Source organism: Desmodus rotundus, chromosome 9 (genome assembly GCF_022682495.2).
Source record: "Desmodus rotundus isolate HL8 chromosome 9, HLdesRot8A.1, whole genome shotgun sequence".
Taxonomy (NCBI): Eukaryota; Metazoa; Chordata; class Mammalia; order Chiroptera; family Phyllostomidae; genus Desmodus; species Desmodus rotundus.
In genome coordinates, this window is record NC_071395.1 from 91569020 (window position 1) to 91594651 (window position 25632).

Sequence of the window (25632 nt, forward strand, 5' to 3'; positions counted from 1 at the left end):
TGATCCACCTGTGATTTAGTTAATATCTGATTTCTCCAACAAAGTACTGTGGTTCTCAGGTACAGCATGAGAGTTTATGGAACTGGCCTGAACTTTTCTTTTGTCCCTTGCCTATCTTCAGGATACTTTTTGATTTTATTAGTACTTAATTTTAAATCACTAAACATGCCCAAGTCTTCTCTTTTTTTTTTCCTTCCCTTTCTCATGTTGGAAAAAAAATATTGTTTTCAAATTAACTGTGAGATAACAAATCCTACCATTTCTTATTGTCTTTTATCAGTACAAGATAGTGGAGGCAATAAAAGCATCAGAGAACCTATTTGGCAGAATCTATTTTCTTGCAGGGTCCCGTTATTATTATTATCTATTCTGAGGATGATGATGATGATGTACTCTGAGACTCCAGTGAGGAAATGGAACTGTAGAAAGGAAACAATATTGAAGTTTTAAAAAAAGGGATGGAATATAGGGCATATTATTGTACATTCACATTCTACCATAGACTGTCTAAAACGAAACAACACTGGGGAATGATGAAGGTTGTTAAAAACACAAATCACTTTATAAAAAATAATTATTTTTAGAGAGAGGGGAAGGGAGAAAGAAAGGGAGAGAAACGTCATGTGATAAACATTGATTGTTGCCTCTCATACAAGCCGGGACCAGAGGAACCCTCCACCTAGGCACGGGCCCTGACACAGAATCCAACAGGGGACCTTCACCTTGCAGAACGATGTTCCACTGAGCCGTGCCAGTTAGGGCACAAAGTACTTTTATAAATAAAAACGAATATAAAATATTTAATAAAATAATATATTAAAATATGGAAGCAATCAATTCATTTTTAAATTAGAAGAAAATATTAACTTTAGTTTTCCAGGCTACACAGAAGCTAAATATAAAGGCCAACTCCCAGGAGCTAGGAAAACAAGTCCGGTTACAGAGAAAAGCCTGAATTCACGCAAAACTTGAATTCAGAGCCAACCACTCATTAGTGATCTTCTTTGGGTAGGACTAGAACCTGCGCTGGGAGCTCATACACATTTTCACATTTCAGTGGGTCTAGAAGTATCAAGCTAAAGACCATTAAAGGGCAAAGTGCAGCTGGCAAAACGGTAAGTAGGGGCTCCGTGACGAAAGCCTCAAAAACCTTGCTACAAAGTTCGGCGTAAACGGCCAGCTGTGATGATTCTTAAGAGAAGCCCTGCAGAAACTCGCTGGCTGACACGTTCGCCCTAGAAATACAGTCAAAGGACCCTTCCCCACTCAGAAAACCTCAAGTTCAAAATGGCGCCCGCGCCCCGCCCTCCCACTGTAGCCGGCGAGCCCGCGCGCGCCCTGCGGGGTGGGAACTCCGGGGGCGCCGGGGACGCGCCCGGGCGCGTGCGCGGTCTCACAGTGGCTGCGCGCCTGCGCGAGGGCGGGAGGCAGACGGGCGCGCGCGCGGCGGGGGCGGGCTCTGCTAAGCGCCGAGGAGGATCCCAGGAGCTGGACGTGTCCGCGAAGATGGCGGGCCGGGTGAGTGCCGGCCCGGGAACCCCGGCTCAAGGCGGGGGCGCTGGGCTTGCCGGCACTCCGATGTCCGGACGACCCAGGGGAGGGGAAGTGGGTCTGAGCAAATGGGGCATTGGAGGGCGCAGCAGGCCAGAGCAGGGTTTGAGTGAGAGTGAGAAGGGGGAGCAGTGGCAGGGGAATAGCCCTCCTCAGACTCCATCCCCCTAAGAAAGCTCGAGGGGAGGTGGACCCCTGGCTACCAGGGTTTCCTGTGTCTCCCTAAATTCCCCTTTTCCATACCTTGGGGCTGTACCCCTCGCCCCTCAAGGCAGCCGCAGGGTTGTGGCTGTCCCATCCCCGTCCGATGGACTGTGGGGGGTTCTCCGCACCCCCTTGCGAGGGCTTATTAGGTCCAGCCGCTGGAGTAACTGCGGAGGATCCGTCTGCTGCATTGGGACGAGAGCTGCGGGAAGGGTCTTTAGAAACCCATTTCTGGTTCTTCATAATGAAAGGTCTTGGGAAAGGAGGAAGGGGTGCAAATGACTTAGTGTTAAACCCCGGCTATCTGGGGGACCTGTCACTGCGGGATCATGCAGTGTCTTTAGCATGAATGTCTTTAGCTTGGCCTGGGGGTTTGGGGTATCGCGTTGTGCTTTTGTGACTGATAGTCGCGTCGAATGCAGCAGAATGTGTTGTAGTTTCAGGGTTTTAAATTTTACTTCCTCCTCTACCCTCTAAGGTCGCAGTGTAGTATGGGTTTGGCGAGGGGAGATAGGGCTGGTTCTGTGCTGTATTGCAGAGCGCGTTGAGCTATAAGCTCTCTGAGGGATGGATCCTGCCCAGAGATTACACTGATTATAAACCTGGGGACATTAACTGCGTCATTAGGGGATAAGGATGTGCTTGACTGATTATTTATGCTAGAATATTTGAATAAGTTTGCATAGACTTATGCATAAATGCAAATGTCCTATCTTAAAGAAACTGTCATGGGATTCCAGAAATTGTCATGGGATTGTCATGGCCGTAGAGGTCATTCAATTCGCTCTTTCTCTTCCTTTCCCCCATAGCCTCTCCTTTTAATCTATGGCTACTCTGTCCACCTATGTTTCAGATGCTGTCTTTCCCACCTCAGGAACCCCATTTTAACTTACTCAAGCTACTCCCATCTCAAAACAAACCCTCCCTCCACCTCCACACCTGTCACCTTTTCTCCTTCCACTTTACAGCCAGAAATCTTAACATTTATTGGCTCCCGTTTTTTATCACCTGCTTACCCCTCAACCCACTGCTTCATGCTCCTCGTCTTGCTTCATGTCTCAAAAGCATGTGGCATTGCTGATTGACCATTGCCTCCTTCATGGAAAACGCTCTTCTATTTTCACTCATACTTTTCTTTTGCAGACTCACGCTCCTCTGCCCTGTTATTCAGTGCACGTATTCCTCAAGGCTCTCTTCTCACTCTCTATTTTCTCTTTGGACAGTTTCTTCTCGGCCGACAGCTTCAAATTCTATCTATGTGTCAGTGATTTTCAGTATTTTACTCCCAGTCCAGACCTGTCCTTTAAGTTCCAGATCAACATGTCAAACTAGCTATTCAAAACTAGGCTCCTCGAATTTAACTCATCTCAGCCCACCTAATTAGTACTTTTCCTGTGTTTCCTATTTCAGGGAGTGGCACTACCATGCACGCATTTATATAGGTTAAAAAACAGGGGAGGGGGTATGGATGTCATCCTTTATACCTCTTCTCTTTCGCCACATCCTTCAAACTGACTGAGTTCTATCTGACCTACCCCCAAAATGTCTTAGGGCCAAAGAATGTGGCTTGGGGCATTGCTGCTTTAAACTATACCCACATCACCCACTGGACTGGTCACATGGGTTCTGTCATTTGAACATCCTAAATATCTCTTCAATCTGTCCACCTGTGTTAGCATCTTCAATTTTCACCTTCTTTTCCCAAACTACTGTCATTTCTGGTCTGAACTGTTGCAGGAACCTCTGAAGTGGTCTCCTCATGTCATTCTCCACATTGATGGTTTCCTCCTGTGCCCATTAAACCCCGCCCTTGATGGTATCTCGTTACTTTTGGGAAAAGACCCAGTCTGTAACTAGGCCTGTAAGGTCTTCTGTGGTTCTGCTCCTGCTTCTCTCCACTACCCTCCTCACTCCGTGTGCTCAGGTTACATAAGCCTTTCAATCCTTTTGAGCCTACGGTGGTTTCTCTCAGCACAAGGCCTTTGCAGGTGCTGTTCCTCGTGTGTGCTCCCAGCCATTTCCCTCCCACTCAGATCCCTCAGCCGCTCAAAGGAAGGCTGTTCCAACCCCACACTTCCGGTCGTGATCCTTTGCTGTATGCTCAGGAGGAGCTTTCCTTGGAGATTTATCTGTTTGTTATTTTAAATTTATCAGTGTGATCATTTGCTTCTCCCATTAGACTTTACCTTCTATTAGACCATGTTGGGTTTTTGCTCACTATCATCATCTGTGCTTTGCACACTGTCTGGGACCTAGGTGCTCAATACATTTTTTAAAAATATGAACCTCATTTCTCTTTGAATATGCTAGTGATAGAGGGTGCATAGAACTAAACAATTTCTTTTTCATATGATAGCTCCTCAGATATTTGAAGACAGTTTACATGTTTCCTCAGATTTTCTCTCTTGCAAGTTAAACACCCCCAATTCCTCCCATATCCTATATTCCAAACCTTCATCTTTCAGGCTACTTTCCATTGGAAACGCTCTGTAGTGTCACTGTTTCTTCTCCAATGTGCTGCGTGGGACATAGCGATTGGCTGATAGTCCACTAAAACTCTAATGTTTTTTTAAAAACCAGCACCCCCTCCCCCTTCTAGGTGTTCTACAGTTGTTTGGTTGAACCAGAATGTAAGGCCTTGCATTTGTCCACTTTCCAATTCATTGTTTTAGGTCAGGGCATATCTGCTACTTGTTGAAGGTGTTCTTGAGTTTTAATTCTTTCATGTTATATATGAAACATAGTAGCTCTCTCTTCCAGTTTAGTAGTAGATTCCCACGTCTACATTCAAGTCCTTGATAAAAGGTCCTTGAAATAGCCCTTGACCGTGCTGTTAGAGACCCTCTTCCAGGTTGACACACATCAGTGCACTTTTGGTAATTTACTTTACCTAGAACTTTTTGGAGATTGCTGTCAAAGTTTAATTTTCAAAAACTACCATCTTTTGGAAAATCTGAACACCTTTGGTCCATCTCCGATTGTCTTGTTTCTTCCGATAGCTGTAGTTTTCTAGTAATGACCTATCAAGGTTTAGCGAATAGAGTTAGCCTTTTAGTACTCTTAAAATGAGTTCTGTATTTCTTTTTTGTGGGAGAAAAAGGTATTTTGAATTATTGCTTTTGCTTAGTTTAGTTAATTTCGGCATTCTGACATCATCTTGTAAATGGCATTTATATTCACTGTGTCATCGAACTTCTGTTTGATGCATGTGTCTTGAGTCCCTGTACCACTGTATCACTGGTTTTCGCCTTTGATATCATTGCTTATCTGTAGTACATCTTGTCCTTTGCTTTTTCTGGCCAAAAGAGAAAGCCCCATATTTAGTTCATCTGGGAAATGGGCTGCAGAATAAAATGTGTGATGTTATTCAGTATATAGCATTGAGGGCATCAGAACTTGATTAATCCCTAAAATATCTTGAAGTCCCTAATCTGAAAAAAGAACCTAAAAGAAAATAATTTTTGTCATTATTATTCTAGTGTATTTATTATATGAGAAAAATATGGAATGATAAGTTGGATACATTTTATAATAAAATGATCAGTTGACAAACTTATCTGGTTCCCTTTAGCCTTTTAAAAATAGTCAATTAAGTAATAAGTTTTCTCAGCTATTAAAAATTTTTGCTACAAATAAAACAGATTCTAGAGGTGTAATTGTTACTACTTATATTGAATATGGACACTAAAGTGAGCTCCACATTCACTTACTGCCCCAGGCCTCCACACCATCTTTTAGAATTGTCACGCTACCTTGCTCTGGAGTCACGGAATCAGAAGTAAAGAAAGAATCTGAAGTGCAGCTTTAATGGCTTTGGAGAGCTGACTTCAGGTAGGGCAAGGCTCCTAAGTAAAGCTACTCTGTGTGGTGTTGCTTTCTAGGCCTCTTATATTACCACCACCACCCCACTCCTGGAAAAAAAAAAAGAAAAGAAAAGAAAAGAAGAAAGGCTTTTCACATTGCCTGAACTTCTTTGTAACCTGTCTTTTAAAATTGCCCAAAATCTCACTGGAGATCCGGCAGTTCCTTTCTATAAACATAAATACATTAATGCAAATAAACCAATGGATCACTTTCTGCCTATGCCTACTTGAGGTGATTTGTTGTGAAGAAATAGAATATGATGATGTTAAATAGGCGTCTAAGGGAGAGAACTCTCTTAGGAGTTGAAAGGAGTGTAGGAAGATGCTAGAGGTAAAATTGACCTAATCCAGCGTTTTGACTAGGCAGGTTAGTATATTAGTATCAGTATTTTGAAGAAGCTTTTGTAGCCTAGTCCAGAAACCTACACACTTACACTTTATGGGTAATGATATCTTTACCAAATAACCAACCTTCAAGTGAAGTTTTGGAGCACAAGTTATAAGTTGGAGATAGCTCTTGTGCAGTACCACAAGTTAAATAATATAAAATATTTCATAGTCCCATTCCCTAAATCACTGTTTTGCTATCCAAAGCATATCAACTTTCTGCAATCTTATATGCGGTAGTTACTGCTTTTATACAGGGTCTGGCACAAATAACACCCCTTGTTTTATGAGCTGGTAATCTACACCGAATCTCTTATTACAAAATCATAAGCATGTCGTTCTGTAACATAACAGTATCACACTCCAGCACACCATATGACATTTAAGGTGACATGTTCAAACAGCTGTCCATCTCATGTGAGACATTCACATACCCTACCAACCACACTCTGTGGTGTTACTTCTGCTGGACCCTGTATATTACTTTAGTGGAGATTTTCTTCACGCCCTGGCTGGTCTTCATGCCCTAGCTGGTGTGGCTCAGTAGGTTGAGCACGGGCCTGCAAACCAAAGGATCGATGGTTCAATTCCCAGTCAGGGCACATGCCTGGGTTCCAAGCCAGGTCCCCAGTAGGGGACACGTGAGAGGCAACCACACACTGATGTTTTTCTCCCTCTCTTCCTCCTTCCCTTCCCTTCTCTCTAAAAATAAATAAATAAAATATATTTTTTAAAAGTATCTTCAAGTACTATACATTCTAGAAAAAAAAATTGAACTCTTACTATTAAATAACTGCTTCTTTCTGAAACCCAGAGGAATTTGTGCTTAAGATGGGTGTGTTCTTTTTTTTCCCCAAGTATTTAAATCAAGGTGCAAAGGTATAAGGTGAAAATATATTTATTGTTCTACTGTTGAAAATTCCTGAATTGGCAGAACAGTAACCTTTGCAAATATCTGTATTGACGACACCCTAGATACTTGCAATAACGCTGTTCTTAAGGGTCCACACTCGAGGCATGGGATTTTAGGCAATAATCTCTTAACAAGATCCTTTTTCATACTCCAGTGTTAATATCCTTGAATGGGCTCTGAGGCCTTACACTGCCTTCGATTTTCTAGTGATTTAATCTCTAATGTCTAAGCTACTTTTTTATGATGAAAACTAAATATTCCTTGTGACTATTACTATTTCTATAAGCTCTGTGTATTTTAAAGAAATATACTTTATATACATTTTAAGAGATTTCAAGCATGCTGAGAAGTACGGAAAATGACATAACATATATATCCTTGTGCTCAGTATCCAGATTTAAGTGTTAACATACTTTGATATTTGCTTTAGATTTTTAAGTTTTTAGAAATTAAACATTGCAGTTCCAATTGAATCCCCTTTGTGTCCCTTCTTTTTTTCTTTCTTTTAGAACCTGTTATTTTCTGGATTTAATTTGATTCTTTCGTCAAATAAATAATAGGAAATTTGCTTTAATTTCATATCAGTTGGCTGGGAAGAAATCTGAAATGTTTACTCTGACTGATACCTCCCTCCCTTCCTGTAGACCCTGCTTATCCCTTCTTTCTTCCACTCACCTTTCCCAGAAATAGCTACTACCCTAAAGTCAGTATAGATCCATCCTCTTTATGCCTACAGATGTGTGTGCCCACAGAAATATATTTTGTGTGTATATAAAGTGTATATAATGGTGATACACTCTATAGTTCCCTCTGCAGCCTGCATCTTCTCATTGAAAGGGACACTCGAGATGTAGTCATGTTGATGTAGAGAGCCGGTTACTTCGGTTGTTACTGTGTCATATTCTATTCTGTGAATATACCACCATTACCTGTTTTCTCAGCAGAGGAAAATTTAGGTGGTTTCAAAGTTTATTTTTCTAGAGTGCTTATTCTTGTACATGTCTCTTAACATACATATGTAAGAGTTTCTTTAGGATATATGCCTAGAGATGTATACATATGCATTCTTACCAGCAGAATAGGAGTGTCTGTTACTTATGTCCTCCCGAGCACTTAATATTATAGATAATTTATACAATATGACAGGTGTAAAACAATCCTGTTGTTTAAATTTGCATTTTTTCTGGTTACTAGTGAGATTGAGCATTTTTCATACTGATCATTGGGATTTCCTCTTCTGTGAATTACCTTTGTATATCCTATGCCCATTTGAGCTGTTAGCATTTTAAAAAAATTGATTTCTAGAGTTTTCCTTTTTGGGGGTGTAAGGGTTGCTTGGGTTCTCATCCTTTGTAAGTTGCAAATAGCTTCTCTCAGACGGTGATTATTTCATGTTTATAGTTTTAGATTTAAATTTTATTATACTTATAATTACCTATTTTCTCTCTCTATGATTAGTATGTTTTTAAAGAACTTTTTTGTCACCTTCAAGTTGGAGAGATTTTTTTTCTAAAAGATTTAAAAGTTTGCTTTTCACATTTTGGTGTTTAATTCACCTGGAATTTATTTTTGTGTTTGGTGTGAATTAGGAGCTAATTTTATCTTTTCTGTATGTAGAATCCTTTGTCCCAACATCACTTACTGAGTCTGTCCTTTTCCCCACCGATTTGTATGCCAGCTCGGTTTCATATCCAGTCTGTCTGGACTCTGTTCGGTTTCATTCTTCCCTCTATCCATATGTGCGCCAAACCGCTGTTGTAATTACCATAGCTTGAAAAAATATTTTTCAATTACAGTTTACATTCAGTGTTACTTTGTATTAGTTTCAGGTGTGCAGGGTAGTGGTTGGACAATCATATGCTTTACAGAGTGTTGCCCCCTGATATTTCCAGTACCCACCTGGCTCCACACGTAGTTATTACAGTGTTTTTGTCTGTATTTCCTATGCTGTACAAGCACCATAGATTTAAAATTATTCTTGCTGTCTGGTAGGGCGAGCTCCCTCCTTATTTTTCTTTATTTGGCATTTCTTGGCCCTTTTTCATAAGAATTTTAGGAGCAGCTTACTCCTTCCTCTTTTAAAAATATTGTCTTTATCTTCAAATTTAATTTATCTTTATCTCCTGTTATTGATTTTGACATCCTTTTTATTTTTCTTTATGTTAAGCCAAAAAGTGCTAATAATTTGTCACAGCTTTGTGTTCTGTAGATTTGGAACCAAATGCATTTGCATCAGCTGTTTATGAGTAATGCAGGGTATTTTGGTCCTTTGCTAAATTCAGAGTGAAGTGCTAAGTTCTGATGTATTTTGCACTAACCGTATAGATCTTTGGTAATGGATAAAATGGGGAAATTATTGATTTAAGATAAGAAATAACCTGTCATTCTTTACATCCAACATTTCCTCATTTTTTAAATCACTAAATAACAAAGAGTAGAGTCTCACTGGTGGACTTTTTTTCTTAATTGTAAGGTGTTTTTAGTGTGATGTGCACGTGACCAAACGTTTTCTTGGTTTGACATGCAATGAAAATAGTAGTTATCACTGATTCTAGGTCTTCCAAAGACAATCTGTGTTGGGGGATTTAAAGTTTGTAGTTACCCTAGTTACTTTTCTCCTAGAGAATAACATTAACAAAATTTTGTGAGAAGAGAGGAGACTTAATTCCCACTGTTTACAACAGAACCTATCATGGAAGTATTAATGATTTTTGAATTCATGGATGAACATGTACTTCTGAATACCTTAATAAATAATCATTTGGACAATGTCTGTAGTTTGGATTTTAATGTTACATTCTCTGCCAAGATACTGGATGCTCCACTGTTGTTTATTCTATTATGTAAATCATTAATAAGACAGCATAGATAAAACTTTAAACAGCTACTGGACTCCAATGCAGTCTTTCCTTCACCTGCAGATAGAGTCTGATAACTATTTTTTGTATATATAGCCTTCTAATCAATTTACTACTTACCAAGCATCAAAATAAACAATTATATTTACCAAGTTAAACGGTGAAATTGACCCAATAGCATTACTGAAGCCTCTTTTCCACATATTTTCTCTCTGTTATAGAAGGAAATGAACCTGTATTTCTGTTTTTATGAAATTTACTTCTTCTTACTTACTACAATGATTTCTCAAAGTGGAGACCGCAGATCAGCCAGTTAGTATCACCCGAGAACTTGTTCAAAATGCAGATTCTAGGGCCCCACCCCAGGCTGATTAAATTAGACGCTCTGGAGGGGCGGGGCCCTGCAGTCTCTTTTAAGAGTTCTCCAGTTGATTCTGACGTGTGCTGAAGTTGAGAACTATTAACATAGTGCAGTACGTTGAGCTTTCCCATTTAGTTCCTTATACATTGTTGAAGACATTTTTTCCAGATTTCTTTCCAAAGGTATACTCAAACTTGTTATTTTTAGATTTCCAGTTACTGTCTTTTCTTCCCTTTAATACCTTCTACATCCAATTGTCCAACATTTAAGAAAGTTTAGTTGTTTCTTGCAGTATAGTAGATGTTGTACCCTTCCTGACCTTCCCATAGAAACAATTTAAAATGGTAACTATAGTTAATAATATATTGTATACTTGAAATTTGCTGATAGTAGATCTTAAGTGTTCTCACCACACACACACACACACACACACACAGAATGGTAACTCTGTAACTTGATTGTGGTAATCATTATACAAGGTACACTTGTATCAAAACACCACACTGTACCCCTTAGGCAAAATTCCCTAAAGCTGAACAATGCCGTGTATGGTTATGCCCCCGTAATTCCACTGCTGGCTGGGTGGGGTGAGGTGGGAATATTTACAATAGAAATACATACACATATTATTCAAAAGACATGTACACACATGTTAATAACAACAGTATTCATGATTAAAAACTAGAAGCAACTTAAATGGATAAATAATGGTGGTACACTCATGTAATTATATACCATAGGAAGCAATGAAAATGAATGAACTATTCCCACATGCAACAACATGGACGAGTATCATAACTTTGAGGGGTGGAAGTCAGACACGAAATAATCTATGATGCATGATTCTATTTGCATAAAGGTTTCAAAATCAGGCAAAACAAATCTATGGTTTCTCTCTGGTGATAGAAACGAGATAGTGCTTATCTGTAGTTGGGGGTGAAGGTCTAGTGAGTGGGGGGCAGTCTGTACTGCTACTGTCTTTCTTGTACTGGGTTGGTTACCTGGGGTGTGTTCACTTCATAGAAATTCATTGAGCCAAACTCTTACAATGTATGTACTTTTCTGAATGTATGTTTTTCTTCAATAAAAAGTTGACTTAAAGAAATGGTAATGTTCTTTTTCTTAAACTGGGTGGTAGATATATGGTGTTTGTTTCATGGTGTTTTAGATCTTACACACCTTTAATAAATATTTTATTCTTATTTAGTATTCAAAAATTATGAAAAGTAGCCATGCTTCATTGTTAACATATACCATAACGTCCCCGGCACTGTACTTGGAGCATGTGCACGGAGCACAGTGCCGGGGACGTTATCGATGTATGTTAAATGTTCATTCCACTGAGTAGAAGTAGGCTAGTGAGTCCTTTCTGCCTTCTAGCAACCAATTCTGACTCAGTTATCGTTAAATAATTATTTCTAGATAATAAAATTATAAATAATGCCATTATATTGTGTTTATATTTTGTATTATCAAGCTGAATTTGTTAAATTATTGAGAAACTTCTCAATATTATGGCATGAGCACTAACCATCATGAATTATTGGTATATTGTTTTTAATTATGACTCAGATGAACATAAGCAATTTAGATTAGTATAGTGCAGACTTATAGATATAAGTCAATAGATTTTGTAGCTTTGAAGATGTGAAGTTTATTCGACCTAATTTTCAGGTGTCTTTCTTTTTTTTTGTTTGCTTCTGAACAACTAGAGTCACAGCTAACTTTCCCATTAAATCTTGTGTTCTTTCCTCTGTACCACGCTGCCTCTTGCTTCTTGCCTGTCTTGTATCTTCACTTTCTGCTTTTCCGAATGCCCTGCATCTTGCTGAGGAAAGAGTCCTTAGGTATGAGACTTAGGGGTTGGGGCTGGGGAGAGGCTCTGGACTTTGGGTCTTAGTTCTGATTCCTTCTCCAAAGATTCTTCTTTTCCTCTTCACCCTTCAAAAGAACAAATTTTCATCAGGATGTTGGGAATTAAAAAAAAAAACAAACTTCATAAACATTGTTTTAATTTCTTTAACAACATCTGGAGTAAACTTTTCTGAGTAAGAGCACTAAGTTACTAAATGAGAATATTTGAAATTGAATGGTATTTTACAGTTTTGAAAATATCTTCACGGATCTTTTCTCATTAGATTCTCAGAGCAACCTTATGAGTTCAGAAAATTTAATTCAACTAACAGAAAAATTCACAGCTAACATTTTACTTAGTGGTGAACACTGAAAACTTTCTCTTGAAGATCAAGGACAAGATGAATATATCTGCTCTCACCACTTCAGTTCAGCATTCTATTGGAGGTTCTAGGTAGGGCAGTTAAGCAAGAAAAAGAAGAGAAGAAGGCATTCAGATTGAAAAGAAATAAAATTATTTGTGGATGACATGACCTGTATATAGAAAATTCTAAAGAATTTACAAAAAACCCCTGTTAGAACTAATAAATGAATCCAGCAAAGTTGTAGGATACAAGCCCCATACACGAAAATAAGTGCATTTCTATACACTAGCGATGAACATCTGAAAATGAAATTAAGAAAAGATTAATTTACAATAGCATCAAAGGAATAAAATAGAAATAAATTTAAAGAAGTGCAAGACTTATACACTGAAAACCACAAAGCATGCTGAAGAAATTAAAGATCTAAATAAATGGAAACGTGTGTTCATGGATTGTAAGACATAATATTGTTAATATAGGACTACTCCCCAACTCGATCAATAAATTCAATGCAATGCCTATGAAAATTCCAACTTTTTTTCCAGAAACAGACAAGCTGATTCTAAACTTCAGATAGAATTGCAAAGCCATTTTAGCCACAGCAATCTTGCAAAAGAAGAACAAAGTTGAAGGACACACTTTCTAATTACAAAACGTACTACGAAGCTGGAGTAACCAAGATGCGGTGGCAGTGGCGTGAGGACAGCCACATAAACCAGCGGAATAGAATCAAAAGTTCACAAATAAACCCGCACACTTAGGACCAACTGATTTTCAACAAGGCTGCCAAGATCATTCCATGGAGGAAAGAGGTATTTCCAACAAATGATGCTGGGACAACTGGATATCTACATGCAAAAGAATGAATTCAGACCCCTGTCTCATACCATACACAAAAATTAACTCAGAATGGGTCAAAGATCTAAATCTGTAAAATTCTTAGAAGGAAACAGGTGAAAATCTGCACAACCTTGGATTAAACAGTGATTTTTTTTTTTTTTAGTTACACAAATATAAGCAATCCAAGAATAAATAGATAAATCAGACTTCATCAAAATTTAAAACTTTCATATGTCAAAGGATCCTATCAAGAAAGTGAAAAGACAGCCCACAAAATGGAAGAAAATATTTGCAAATCATATGTGTCTGATAAGGTCTAGTACCCAGAACACATAAAGAGCCCTTACAACTCAACAATAAAAAGACGACCCGATTTTAAAATGGACAAAGGATTTGAATAGACACTTTTCCAAAAAAGATGGGCAGCTAACGAGCACTTGAAAGGCTGCTTAACAGGATAATCAGTAGGGAACTGCACATCAAAGCCACAGTGAGGTACGACATGACCCCCAGGAGTGCTGCAGTTAAGGAGGTGTTGGTGATGATGCAGAGCAGTGGGAGCCCTCACTCACTGCCGTTGGGAATGCGAAATGGGGCAGCTGCTGTGGGAAACAGTTAAAAAGAATGACCCAACACTCCTACTCATAGGTATACAACCAAGTGAGTTGAAAATATATGCTCACACATAAACTTGCACATGGATATTCATAGCATCATTATTCATAATAACCAAAGAGTGGGAATAACCCAGTGTCCATCAGCTGATGAATAAACAGATATGATACATCCGTGCAATGGAATACGACCCAGCCATGAAAAGGAATGAAGTAGTCGCATGCTACAACTGTATGTTACATGAAAGAAGCCAGTCAGAAAGAGGACAGATTGTGAGATTGTATTCATATGAAGTGCCCAGAGCAGGCAGATCCAGAGAGAGAGAAAGTAGATTAGTGGTTGCCAGGGCATGGAAGGAGGCAGGAGTTGGGAGTAACTGCTCATAGGTACAGGGTTTCTTTTTGGAGTACTGGAAATGTTCTGGAATTTGTGGTGATGATTGTGCTACATAGTGAATATATATGGAAAAGCCCTGGAGTGTGCACTTTAAAATAATGTATGTTATACAGGGTGGGGCAAAAGCAGGTTTACATTGTGAGTATGCGAAACTGAGTAAATAAAGCTACTGTAGTAATCATAACCTGCAGGTCTTTTTCCATATGAACTGTAAACCTGCTTTTGCCCCACCCTGTATTAATATGTAAAATTACGTTGTCTCAGTCTGTTTGGCCCGCTGTAACAAAATACCTGAGACTAGGTTGTTTGTACACAACAGAAATTTATTTTTCATGGTTCTGGAGGCTGGAAGTCTTCTGAGGACGCCAGCATGGTTGAGGGCCCTCTTCTGGGTCACAGACTTCCCCCTGTGTCCTCTCTTGGTGGAAGCGGTGAGCCAGCTCTCTAGGGCCTCTTCGACAAGGACACTAGTCCCATTCATGAAGGTTCTGCCTTTATGGCCTAATCATCTCCCAAAGGCCTGACCTCTTATAATGTTACTACCTTGGGCACTAGGCTTTCAACATACGAATTTTGGGAAGACACAGACCATACTGTATTTCAAAAAAGTCTAATAATAAGTTCAACTGCCCTGGCTGGGTAGTTCACTTGGTTAGAGCATCATCCCCATATGTCAAGGTTTCAGGTTTGATCCCCAGTCAGGGCACATACAAGAATCAACCAATGAATGCATGAATACGTGGAACAACAAATCAATGTTTTTCTCTCTCTCTGTCTGTCCCTTCCTCTCTCTAAAGTCAACAACAACAAAAAGTTCAGCTAATACATATTGTGTGTTCATTGGGTGTACAGGCGTGCCAGAGCTTAGGATTATGATACTTAACTACATATGTAAGATAGATGGTGAGAAATAGTGAGAAAACTGTTGAAGAAGCACAAATAAAGGAAATACAGGAGATAATTCGATCTTACTGGGAATCAGGGAGTTTCATACTTGACTTTGCAAGATGGGTCAGCTGGAAGGGGTTTGGAATAGGGAATTTAGGCAAAAAGAATAGTGTGAACGAAGGTATGGAGTTTGGAATATGAAGTACAGAGGGTCCGGGTAGGGCATTGAGGTAGAAGCAGAAAAACAAGGGTAGATCCTGCTAAGGAGTTTTGGTTTTATTATTTAGAAATCACATTTTCAATTTTAGGTCTTTTCTGGTGGCAGTGGGGAGACTGAATAGGAGAAAAGAAATTAGAGTCAGGGAAACCAATTAGGTTGTTGTGGGAGGGTACTTATCTTTTTATTATTTATTATTTATTTCTTAGGAGAGAGGTGATATGGGCTGAACTAGGCCAGCAGTCATGCAGATGGAAGGGAGGACTCAAATGCAAGTGACAGTGTAGAAGTAGATTACTAGGTCCTGACCCCCACTGCAGAGCAAGAGGTTAGGTGCCGAAGGAAAGAAGGACCCTGAAATTGTGGATTTGAGTGACTGGAAAGGATAACGATGGCATGAACAGAGAGGAGGACAGTGAGAGAAACAAAAGAATGAATAGTGCGGAGAGGGAGACACCACTGAACTTGACAATTAGAAAGTCATTGGTGAGTTAAGACAGAGCAATTGAGGGAAGCTGTTGCCGGACACAATTTTGAATGAAAGCTGGGGAAGGTTGCTGTAGGAGGAGAAAATGGTAGGCAGGAGGAGAGGGAGACTTGGGAAATTTGGTTGTGAAGTGAAGAGAAAAAGGGCTGATAATTTGAGGTAGCAGGTGAGTTAAGGGATTTGCATTTTAAATCACTCTGAGAGGTGCAGACAGGCGTCTAGGAGGAGAGAGGTGCTGGCAGTGACCCAAGATGCAGGAGAAAAGGCTGGTGGGTTGGGGCCAAACCCCCAGGTGGAGGTTCTGCCGCCTCTACGTCTGCGTCTGTCTGCTGGTGCTCAGCGTTGTTCGATTTTACCCACATTGTGCATAGAGGTAGCTAGTTTCTTTCTAACTGCTGGATGCACTTCCACTGTATGGACTCTACCACGGTTTGTTTATCCATTCGCCTGCTGGTAGGCATTTGCGTTATTTCCAGCTTGGGGTATTATGCACAAAGCTGCTGTGAACATTTGTGTACAGCTGGGGCTCTGTGCTTGCATTTCTTTTGAATAACTACGCCATATTTTTGCCAATATTGAATGTTGTCAGCCTTTCATAGTTCTCTTTTCTTTTCTTTTTTCCCCCAAAAGACCAGCATGGGAACTTGCTTTTATCTTTAAGTCTGTAAAGGAAATTGAAGGCCCTGGGGATGTGAGGAGGTTCATCTCTGCAAATAGTTGGATAATGGTCTGAGGTGCATGATGTGAAGGGTATCTCTAGAGGCTCTTTGAGAGAGAACCATAGGACATAAAAAGTTTAACTTATTTCTACCCCATCTTGTCTAGTCCCACGTGCCTTCAAAATTTTGACAGAAATTATTATCACAGGACTTGAGAGCACAGAGTGACTCCCTAGGCCTGAAGACAGGTGTTACTGATGACCTTCGTCCCTTGTTCTGCACTAGCCCTGGCCAGAGAGACCTAATGGTGGTAGCCGCTAGCCTCGTGTGGCACTCGACATGTGGCTGGTGCATCTGAAGAACTTTTCATTTTAATTCATTTTAATTTTGTCATATGTGCCTATTGGTCACTTCATTGAACAGTGCAGTTCTAAAGTGTTACTTTTCAGGAAAGATGGTCGGACAAGAAATGTGCTCATTGAGTGGGACTTGTCAGCCGAGCTCCAGTTCACATTTTCCCTCCCACTTCCCTTTCCTGTGGGGATTTGTGTGTCTCCGGAGAGCCGTCCCCAGGGCCTGCAGCACCCAGACAGGAAGAACCAGTGGGCTCAGGGGTGTCTCAGTGAGGGCAGGGGCAAGTGAGTTGGGAATCAGCCTCCCAGTCAGGTACTGTGTTTTTTTTCCTGTTGAATTTGCCCCACTGAACGGGAAAGCATATACTTTATCCAATTTTTAAAGTGAATCTTTGGGCAAAATTATGTAACTTAAATTCAAAAACTGTATAATGTCAGCCAGAGGAGTGTTGGTTAAATTCCCCAATTTTTCAAGGAAGAGAAACAAATTCTCTTTCTGCCTTTTAAAGGCTCTCAGATAAATAGTGATATAATTACTTCCACTAAAGTTTCATTCTTTTGAGTGGCAATGAATTAATAAATTTTTACATTTCAAATTGTTAATGAAAACATTTTACAGCCTTCAGACAGTTAAATGTTCCAGTCGCTCAGATTACTAAACTTATATGAAATTGCTCATCAATTTCGTGTTTTCATCTCTTAATAGCTGCATGGGTGTAGTGGTTTGGCTCTTACTATTCTTTCCTAGAGGCAAGGTCAGTGTTAGAAAGACTGAGAAGTGTTCCCTTGGCACTACTGCGGTAAGTAAACAGCTACTATTTTGGGGACTTGTGTTGTGATGAGAAAGTGAGGTACCCTGCTTGGCTCACCATAAAAACCCAGATGCTTCCGGATTCCAGCAGGGAGGCCTTTTGCTCAAAGCATCTGTTTCGGTTGGGCGAACGGATGACTTCTAAAGATTTTTTCACTGTTTCTTGAAGGACGCCACCTCTTTGACAAGTAAACAAGTTTACAAATGAAAAGGTTAACTTAGCATGTTGTAATTTTTGTATTACTTTGGCTACATCAGTTCTGTGTCATTTTGGGCTGTTAGATAATTAAGTTATATCACTTCCTAAATAATCTTGAAATGTCCTTTGTATGCATTATTCTTTGAATTGTTTATTTTGCAGTTGAGATCAATTTGTGCTGATCCATTAGTTCATTTATTCACAAATGTTTGCTGAGCACTCCCTGTGTCCAGGCCCTGCACTGCCCCGGGACCAAAAACTGGAGCAGAGCACAGTCTCAGTTCTTGAGAAGCGCACTGTCTTCTATGGAAGGCAAACGTGCAAACAGACAGTGAAGTACAAGCGCAGTAGGTACTTCCACTAGAAGTTTATTCTGTCGGTTCTGTGGGGAAGGTAAGGTCATAGTGGGTGCCTGAAACTGCACATAATACCAACCCCTGTATATACTGTGTTTTTCCTGTACAAACGTACCTCTGATAAAGTTTAACTTATAAATTAGGCACAGTAAGAGATTAACAATAACTAATAATAAGACAAAACAATTGCAGCAATACACTGTAATAAAGCTACGTGAATGTGGTCTCTGAGTTTAACTGAGACAGCTGTGGGACGTCTGTCAAGCAGGGGGCAAGTGTGGCGTGGGTGCGCTGGGCAGCGGGAATCGTTTATGTCCCAGGCGGGCCAGTGGGGTAGGGGGTGCTGCACAAGGTTCCGCCACGCTGCTCGGGAGGGCACACAATTTGAAACTTATGAATTGTTTTTTCCTGGAGTTTTCCATTTAATAGTTTTGGGCTGCCGTAGACTGTGGGTAACTGAGCCTGCTGTAGGCAAAACCATGGATAAGGGGGGACTGCTGTAGAAGAAAGAGCTTTGTAGGTGAAAGAGTCCCCAGGGGGGGTGAGAAGTTAAAAAGCTGGGCACATTTTTGTCAGATGGCTGGCCAAATTGTGACCATGGGCAAGAGTACTGTCTCATTCAGAAAGCAAACTTATGGCCTACATTTTATTCATCGCCTGTTATAAATTAGTGATTTCCAAACAGTTTACCATGAATCCCATAAGTTAAAAAATGTATTGGTCATGGTATCACACATGTGTATGTTTATAACATATACTAATAGTTTATATACATAATACAACATATGCCAAAAGGAATAGAAAGGATGAGCCAAAGATGAAAAATATATTATTTTTTCTTCTATTTATTAATAACAAGGAAAGCATAGTGATGCTTCATTACTCTCTGTTTAATATGTTGTGATGCACCTATTCAGCGATCAGTTTCTAAGTTCAGTGTATTTCGGTGCGTCAGGTAGCTTGCCGATCCTTCAGTTGCACTAATGCCACTTCAGAGACCGCCGCTCTAGACAGCTGGGATAGCTGGATCGAAACTAGCCCTTAGTTCAGGGGTGTCACACTCATTTTCACCAGGGGCCACATCAGCCTCATGGTGGCCTTCGAAGGGCCGAATGTAATTTTAGGACTGTATAAATGTAACTACTCCTTAACGGTTAAACGAGAGCTCGGTGCTGCCTCTGGGTAGAAACAAGGTGCCGGGCCGGATAAAACAAGGTGGAGGGGCTGGTTCGGCCCGCAGGCCTTGCGTTTGCCGCCTGTGCCTTAGTTAAAACAAAAGCAAGGCAAGAAGTAATTTATGTTCCTCTATAAATTTGTGTTTGGTAAACAAGTTTTAGATGCTGTGAGCGGAGAGTCAGCTTTGGCTTGAGGTTTGAAGAATGAGCACTTTAGTCATGACTCCGGGCGTCGTATTTTACTAACTGGGAAACCTGAGGGAATGGTGGAGGGTTATTGGTTAAATATATCATATGGAGGAATGTTTTGCTAGTTAGCGTCTGTTGATCAAAAAGATTGTTGTTTGCTGTTTTAAAAAACATACCCTGTAATTGTCTTTGTTGAGAGATATTTGGAAGATGGTTTTCTCAGTCTGCAGGAGATATGGTTCATAGCCACTTGGGATCTCTTATAAAAAGATAGTTTTTAATAGCCAAGTGCTGGAAACAGCGTAAGTGCCCATCGTAAATGAGTAGATCAAAAAACTGTGGTACATTTACACAATGGAATATTGTGCAGCAGAAATGAAGAAGGAGCTCCTACCCTTTGTGACAGCATTGATGGAGCTGGAGAGCATTGTGCTAAGTGAAATGAGCCAGGTGGTGAAAGACAAATACCATATGATCTCACCTATAAGTGGAGCCTAATCAACAAAACAAGCAAGCAACATATAACCAGAGACATGGAAATAAAGAACGAAATGACAGTAACCAGAGGGGAGTGGGGAGGGGGATAACAGGGCAAAGAAGGGGAAGGGTCATCAAGGAACATGGATAAAGGACTCATGGACAAAGACAATGGGGGTGGAGAGGATTGAATGTGAGAGGTGAGATGGGTAGGATGAGGGAGAGTAATGGGGGGGGGGGGATGGGGACAACAGGAATTGCCCAACAATTGAAGAAAAGAGTAAAGAAAATAAGATAGTTTTCATGATACACTTTATCAAACTTCCTAACATTGTGTTTGAGTCAGTCAAAATTCTTCTCTTTGATGAGATGGAAAGCCAACTCAAATAAGCTTGTGCAAAAAAGAGAATTTCTTGGCTTATAACTAATGTTCAGGACTCAAGAACTTTAACTTGGTTGTCAGGTCTGTGCTGCAAAGTGTGTGTCTGTGTCTCTGTTACCTTTGCTTTCTCTGTGATAGATTTATTCTCTCTTAGAGCAGAAAGCCTTCCTCCACGTGGTGGTGAGGCAAGGGAGAATGCCCTTCCTCCATCACCAGTCTACATGCCGTCCCATGGGTGGAATGAGACCCTGTGTGGCTGTGTGCGCTGTGATTGGCACACACACATAGCACGTGGAATGAGCAAGGAACCGTTTTCCAAAGAAAGGATTTGCTGTTACCTTGTGATGGAGTGCTGGGTGTCAAAAACAGTTGTTTACAACAGGCAGTGCGGAATAGAGGGTAGGGAGGCTTAAACTCTTCTTCTGGTTTACAAAAGATCATTTTATTTTCCTAATCCTTGATTTACAGAGTATGCAAGCTGCGAGATGTCCTACAGATGAATTATCTTTAACCAACTGTGCGGTTGTGCATGAAAAAGATTTCCAGTCTGGCCAGTGAGTATTTAACCTTGTTTTTCTTCTAGCCTGTTAGGTGGTATTTTAGGAAGTTCTGCAGAGCCCTTATTTTTTAGTAAACTTAAGAATATCGTACTCCTCTTGCTTAATTAGAAAATGGAGATGAGAGTTATGTATTTCAGTCTTTACTGTGTTAAACTTTCATAACTATCATGTTTTTAAAATCTTGCATTGCTTTTTACAACTTTTTATTTTTTATTTTTTATCGATTTTCTTAGCAGAACTAAACACACTGGTTATATGAATAGCGCAGTTGTTAGGTTTGGGGCTCTGGGGCCGGTTGTCTGAGTTTGGATTCTGGCTCTGCCAGTTACGAGCTCGATGACCAGCTGAGTTACCGTCTCTGCACGCTGACCTGTAAAATGGGGGTGAGGGTGCTGTCCTCCTCGGGGTGAGGAGTGAGTTACACAGATAAGGCACTTAGGGCAGTGCCTAGCACATGAACGCGTCCTCAGTGCATCTCTGCCGTTTTGACCATTGCTGCTAAGACACCGTAAGAAACATGAAAATCGGGAGATGCACAACAAATGTAGGATCTTCACAAGCACTTTTCATTGTCATTTATTTTAACTGATTCATGTCACCTGCTTCCAGAACTTCTAAAGGCCCTGCTCTTGCGTGCCATCCACATACTTCCGAGGCTGGTAGAGGTCAGGAGGTGAAGGGTCAGTACCAGAAGGCAGACTAGGGAGATAAGGAGCAATGAAGCAGGATTTTAACTGAGCCTTTCTTTGTGCATTTTTTTAAGCTTTCTATGACATACATGAGTTTCACAGAGTTAGAATTGGTAATAATCTGTGGTTTTCAGCTTTAGAGTAAGAGGTTGTACTATATGAGTGTATTGATACTGTTTTCAGTTCTAAAACTTCTGTGATGCTAGGTTGAACTCAGAACTTCCCCCACACAAACTGGGGTGTAGATAGTCTGTGTGAGAATTTGTGTGTGGAGTTCTTCTCCATGTGTCAGATGCCCACGGCGCTCAAGATGGGGCTGCTTACAGCGCGGCAGCTGCAGGGGGCTTTTGTGCTGGCGGCAAACTGGTACGCATAGAAACGTTGACCACTGATATTAAAAAATCATAGCACCCTAAAAGGTAATTTAAAAAAGAGAGTGTGGAACAGTTTGGAGCTTCCATCTCACACCCAGTTCTTGGTAGTCTCTTAGTGTAAGAGAATATTACGAAACAACTAGAGTTTATCTGTTTACGGGTAATTTCTGAGCAGGGCGAATTAGCACAAAATGTTTTGAAATAGTAAATATTGATATCTATATGAAAGCCGATATATTTTGTGAAAAATATTCTATTTTTGCCATCTTTTTAGTTTTACAGGTTGTTACTGTTTCAACCCGTTGTGAGAGTCTGCAAAGAAATTTAAATACTTGTGCTAAACACTAACTTTTGGTTTTGACTGTCATATCCTGCTTCTTCTATCTTTGATTCCCGCCCTCCCTTATTCTATTTAGGAGGTGGAATAATTTTCAGGAGAAAAAATTCACCCGATTTTTAATTAATACTAAGGACTCTAAATCACTGCCGTCAGTTTTATGCAAAGTGAAAATGTAGTGAAGTTGATGTGTTGGATGGCAGGCACTCTCTTGAACCTGGTCTTCATTCTGCTTGATGTGCGTTTGGCCCAGGGTGCTCCTTATGCCTGGCAAACATTTTGCTGAATGGCTGAAATTTTTGGAAATGAAATTTGTGGTCCTCGTCCTTTAGGACTCTCCTGCAATGCTGGTGCTCATCAAGTCTCAGTTGTTGGACAGGAGCCCACTTGGAAATGGGATTCTTCATCTCCTTTGGCGCGGAGTCCTGACTGTGTTTCTGTCTCTCAGGCATGTGGTCGTGAGGACCTCTCCCAACCACAGGTACACGTTCACACTGAGGACCCATCCGTCCGTGGTTCCAGGGAGCATTGCGTTCAGCTTACCTCAGGTAACTCGGGTGTTGATTTATTCTCTTCCATTCTTGAAAGCTGTAGAAGAATCAGTTCCTGTAAAGCAAGCACCAGTCACCCTGTAACTGTACTGATGCACCTGGAAGGCAAAGACCTAGGTAATACCATGGAATTTAAAGACATATCCTTTATTGCCAATTTTACTGCATCTGCCTTTTATTGCCTTGATTTTCGCCTAATTAAAAAAAATTCTGAAGTACTATCAGTTAGCTATTGAGTAAGGTGTCAAGCTACTTTAATGTCAACTCCCAGGGTAACAGAGAGGGTAGAAAAATAACATGTAGTTGTAAAATGGCACAAATGCAGTGATGTCAAACTAAAGAATATGATATGAGTAACTGTTCTCTCAGATTACAATCTCACTTGCTGGACTCCAGTAGTGGCTGGGTGGGTGATGGTCACATTTGTAACTGTTGGTGGATTCTTCAGAGGGAAATTGCCTAACTCGGCCCCAGGCACATAATACATAACCTAAGAGTACCACAGGTACTAGTCTGTATCCTTTTCTCCCTTATCTTGCTGATGCTGCTCTTCCCACTGTCTTAAGCATTGCAAATACTACCCCTAGCTTCTTCTAGTATGCTAATAAGCATTGGTGTACTCTTCTGGAGGTTTAGGGAAAGAGATCAAACACTCATTTGGGGAACTATTAAATATCTCCTGAAGCTCTCAGAAAGTAATGGAAAATCTTCACTCACTGTTCCCCTTTTCCCTGTTGGATGCATTTCCATTATCAGGACTACTTTTCACATTTGTTTCTATAGATCAAAGGTTTGGGTTATTCCAGGGTTTGCCAGCTTTCACATAGCTCCATTTGGGAATATGCTGGTTAGAAACAGGGTTTCTGACTATTTCTCTTTGTTTTTCTGCTATTAGAAAAGTTTTTTTCCAAAATTTACTATAGGCCAAGTATGAGTCTAAGTGCTTTTGCATTATTCACTCATTTAATTCTCAAAACAACCTCATACCAAAATACTATTATTCTCATCCTTTGAGACTGTCGTTGGGATTCAAGTACAGAAGCTAAATGTGGCTTCTCTGTGACCCCAAGTCTGGGCTTAACCAGCATGCTCCAGCATGCTCCTACATTTCAGGTTGGCTGTGGGTGGGATGGGATGTTACAGAAGAGGGGAGTGAAGGGCAGGGAGGAGGGAGACGTGACCTGCAGTGAGAAAGCTGTAGGGAGAGCACTTAATGTTGCACGAATTTAAAATTCAGCCTCCTCTTTACTATTCACCACAAAACCCACAATGTTCAGATGAGTAGACAAACTGTTAACTTTCTGCAAAAAATTATTTTTCTCACTGTTCTTTGTAGTGTTATCAGTGATTACTAATTTTGAACATATTCCAAGCCAGTCCTGAATTCCTGCCTAAACACGGTCTGGCCTGCCTTGGTGCATTATTGCTGTTACAACCAGTTACGACCCGGGGAGAAGCTAATGGGTGGCTGCAAAGGCCTGAAAGCCCTTTGGCTAGTACACAAAGACTAGTTGTCACCATCTGACTATTTGTATCCCTGCTTGGGCTTCAGTATATATTGTCTGACCAGCTTTAATTTGATGTATGAACTGAATTTTTTCTCTTTGTGATACTGTAACAAACAGTGTAACTAACCACAGTACATTCAGAACACTGAAATATTATCTAATACTACAGAGGCCTTCAGGAGTATTGTATTGTCCAGTGGTGCCAGCTTTACCGTAAGGAGGCAAGCTTTGCATGTTTGGGGTTGGATGTGTAGGTACAAACTGCAGCGCGTAAGTTTCCTGGACTGCTGTAACAAAGCGCCACAGACCGGGCGGCTTGCAGTGACGGAAGTTCGTTCTCACAGTGCCGGAGGCTGGAAGTCTGAAATCGAGGTGTCAGCGGGCTGCGCTCTCTGAAGGCCCCGGGGAAAAATCTGTTCCATGCTTCGCTTCTGGCGTTTCCGACAGTCCTTGATGCCCTTCGGCTGGTAGACGCATCCCTGCAGTCTCTGGCTTCATCCTCACCCGATTTTCTCCCCGTGTGTCTGTGTGCCTTCTCTTCTTGCAAGGGTGCCAGTTGTATTGACTTAGGGCCCACCCTAATTCCATATGACCGCCTCTTAATTTGATTCCACGGGCAAAGACCTTTTTTCCAAGTAGTCACATTCACAGGTGCCAGGGCGAAGTCTTCAGCGTGTCTCTTTGTGGGATGCAGTTCAACATATAAGAGATACCGTGTTTTGTTCTTTGAATATGCTCCTGAAATTCAGAGAAATTCTTCTTTTCTTCATTTATCTAATTTTGATTGATTTAGCTTTGTCTTTTTTTCTCTTTTATTTTACAGCGAAAATGGGCTGGACTTTCTATTGGGCAAGAAATAGAAGGTAGGTAAATATTTTAGCCACCTGAAGGAGATTTGCTTTATGATTTCTCATAGCTACAGAGACCTGTACACTTTCCCGTTAATGGTTGTTAGGTCCTTACATATTTATCACAATCATGTTACTGGTTAGGTCTCTGAGACTGGACAGTAAATAGCTGTGGTGCCTGTATCCCTACCTCTTTGTCTGCCTGCTGTTCTGTTAGAAGTTACAGTCTAACAGGGGAAAGAATATGCACATATTCATAGCTCACAGAATCTGTGCAAGGTAAATATGTGCACAAATATTACCAGTAGGAGCTTGTGTAAAAGAGCTAAGATAGAATCGGAGAGGATGAATCGACTGGAAACTGG

The 25632-nt window shown here is 40.6% G+C and overlaps 1 protein-coding gene across 3 annotated transcripts in view; it reads left to right on the plus strand.

Annotated features, from left to right (window-relative positions):
* The first annotated feature begins 1441 nt into the window (after positions 1-1441).
* NSF (N-ethylmaleimide sensitive factor, vesicle fusing ATPase) overlaps positions 1442-25632 on the plus strand; it is a 132820-nt gene continuing 108629 nt past the window's right edge. For all 3 annotated transcript variants that reach the window (XM_053910403.1, XM_053910401.1, XM_053910402.1), the window contains exons 1-4: positions 1442-1518; positions 20869-20954; positions 22809-22908; positions 25243-25282. In XM_053910403.1, the coding sequence (XP_053766378.1) occupies positions 1507-1518; positions 20869-20954; positions 22809-22908; positions 25243-25282 (238 nt within the window). In that variant the 5' untranslated portion in view covers positions 1442-1506. The remainder of the gene's footprint in view (positions 1519-20868; positions 20955-22808; positions 22909-25242; positions 25283-25632) is intronic.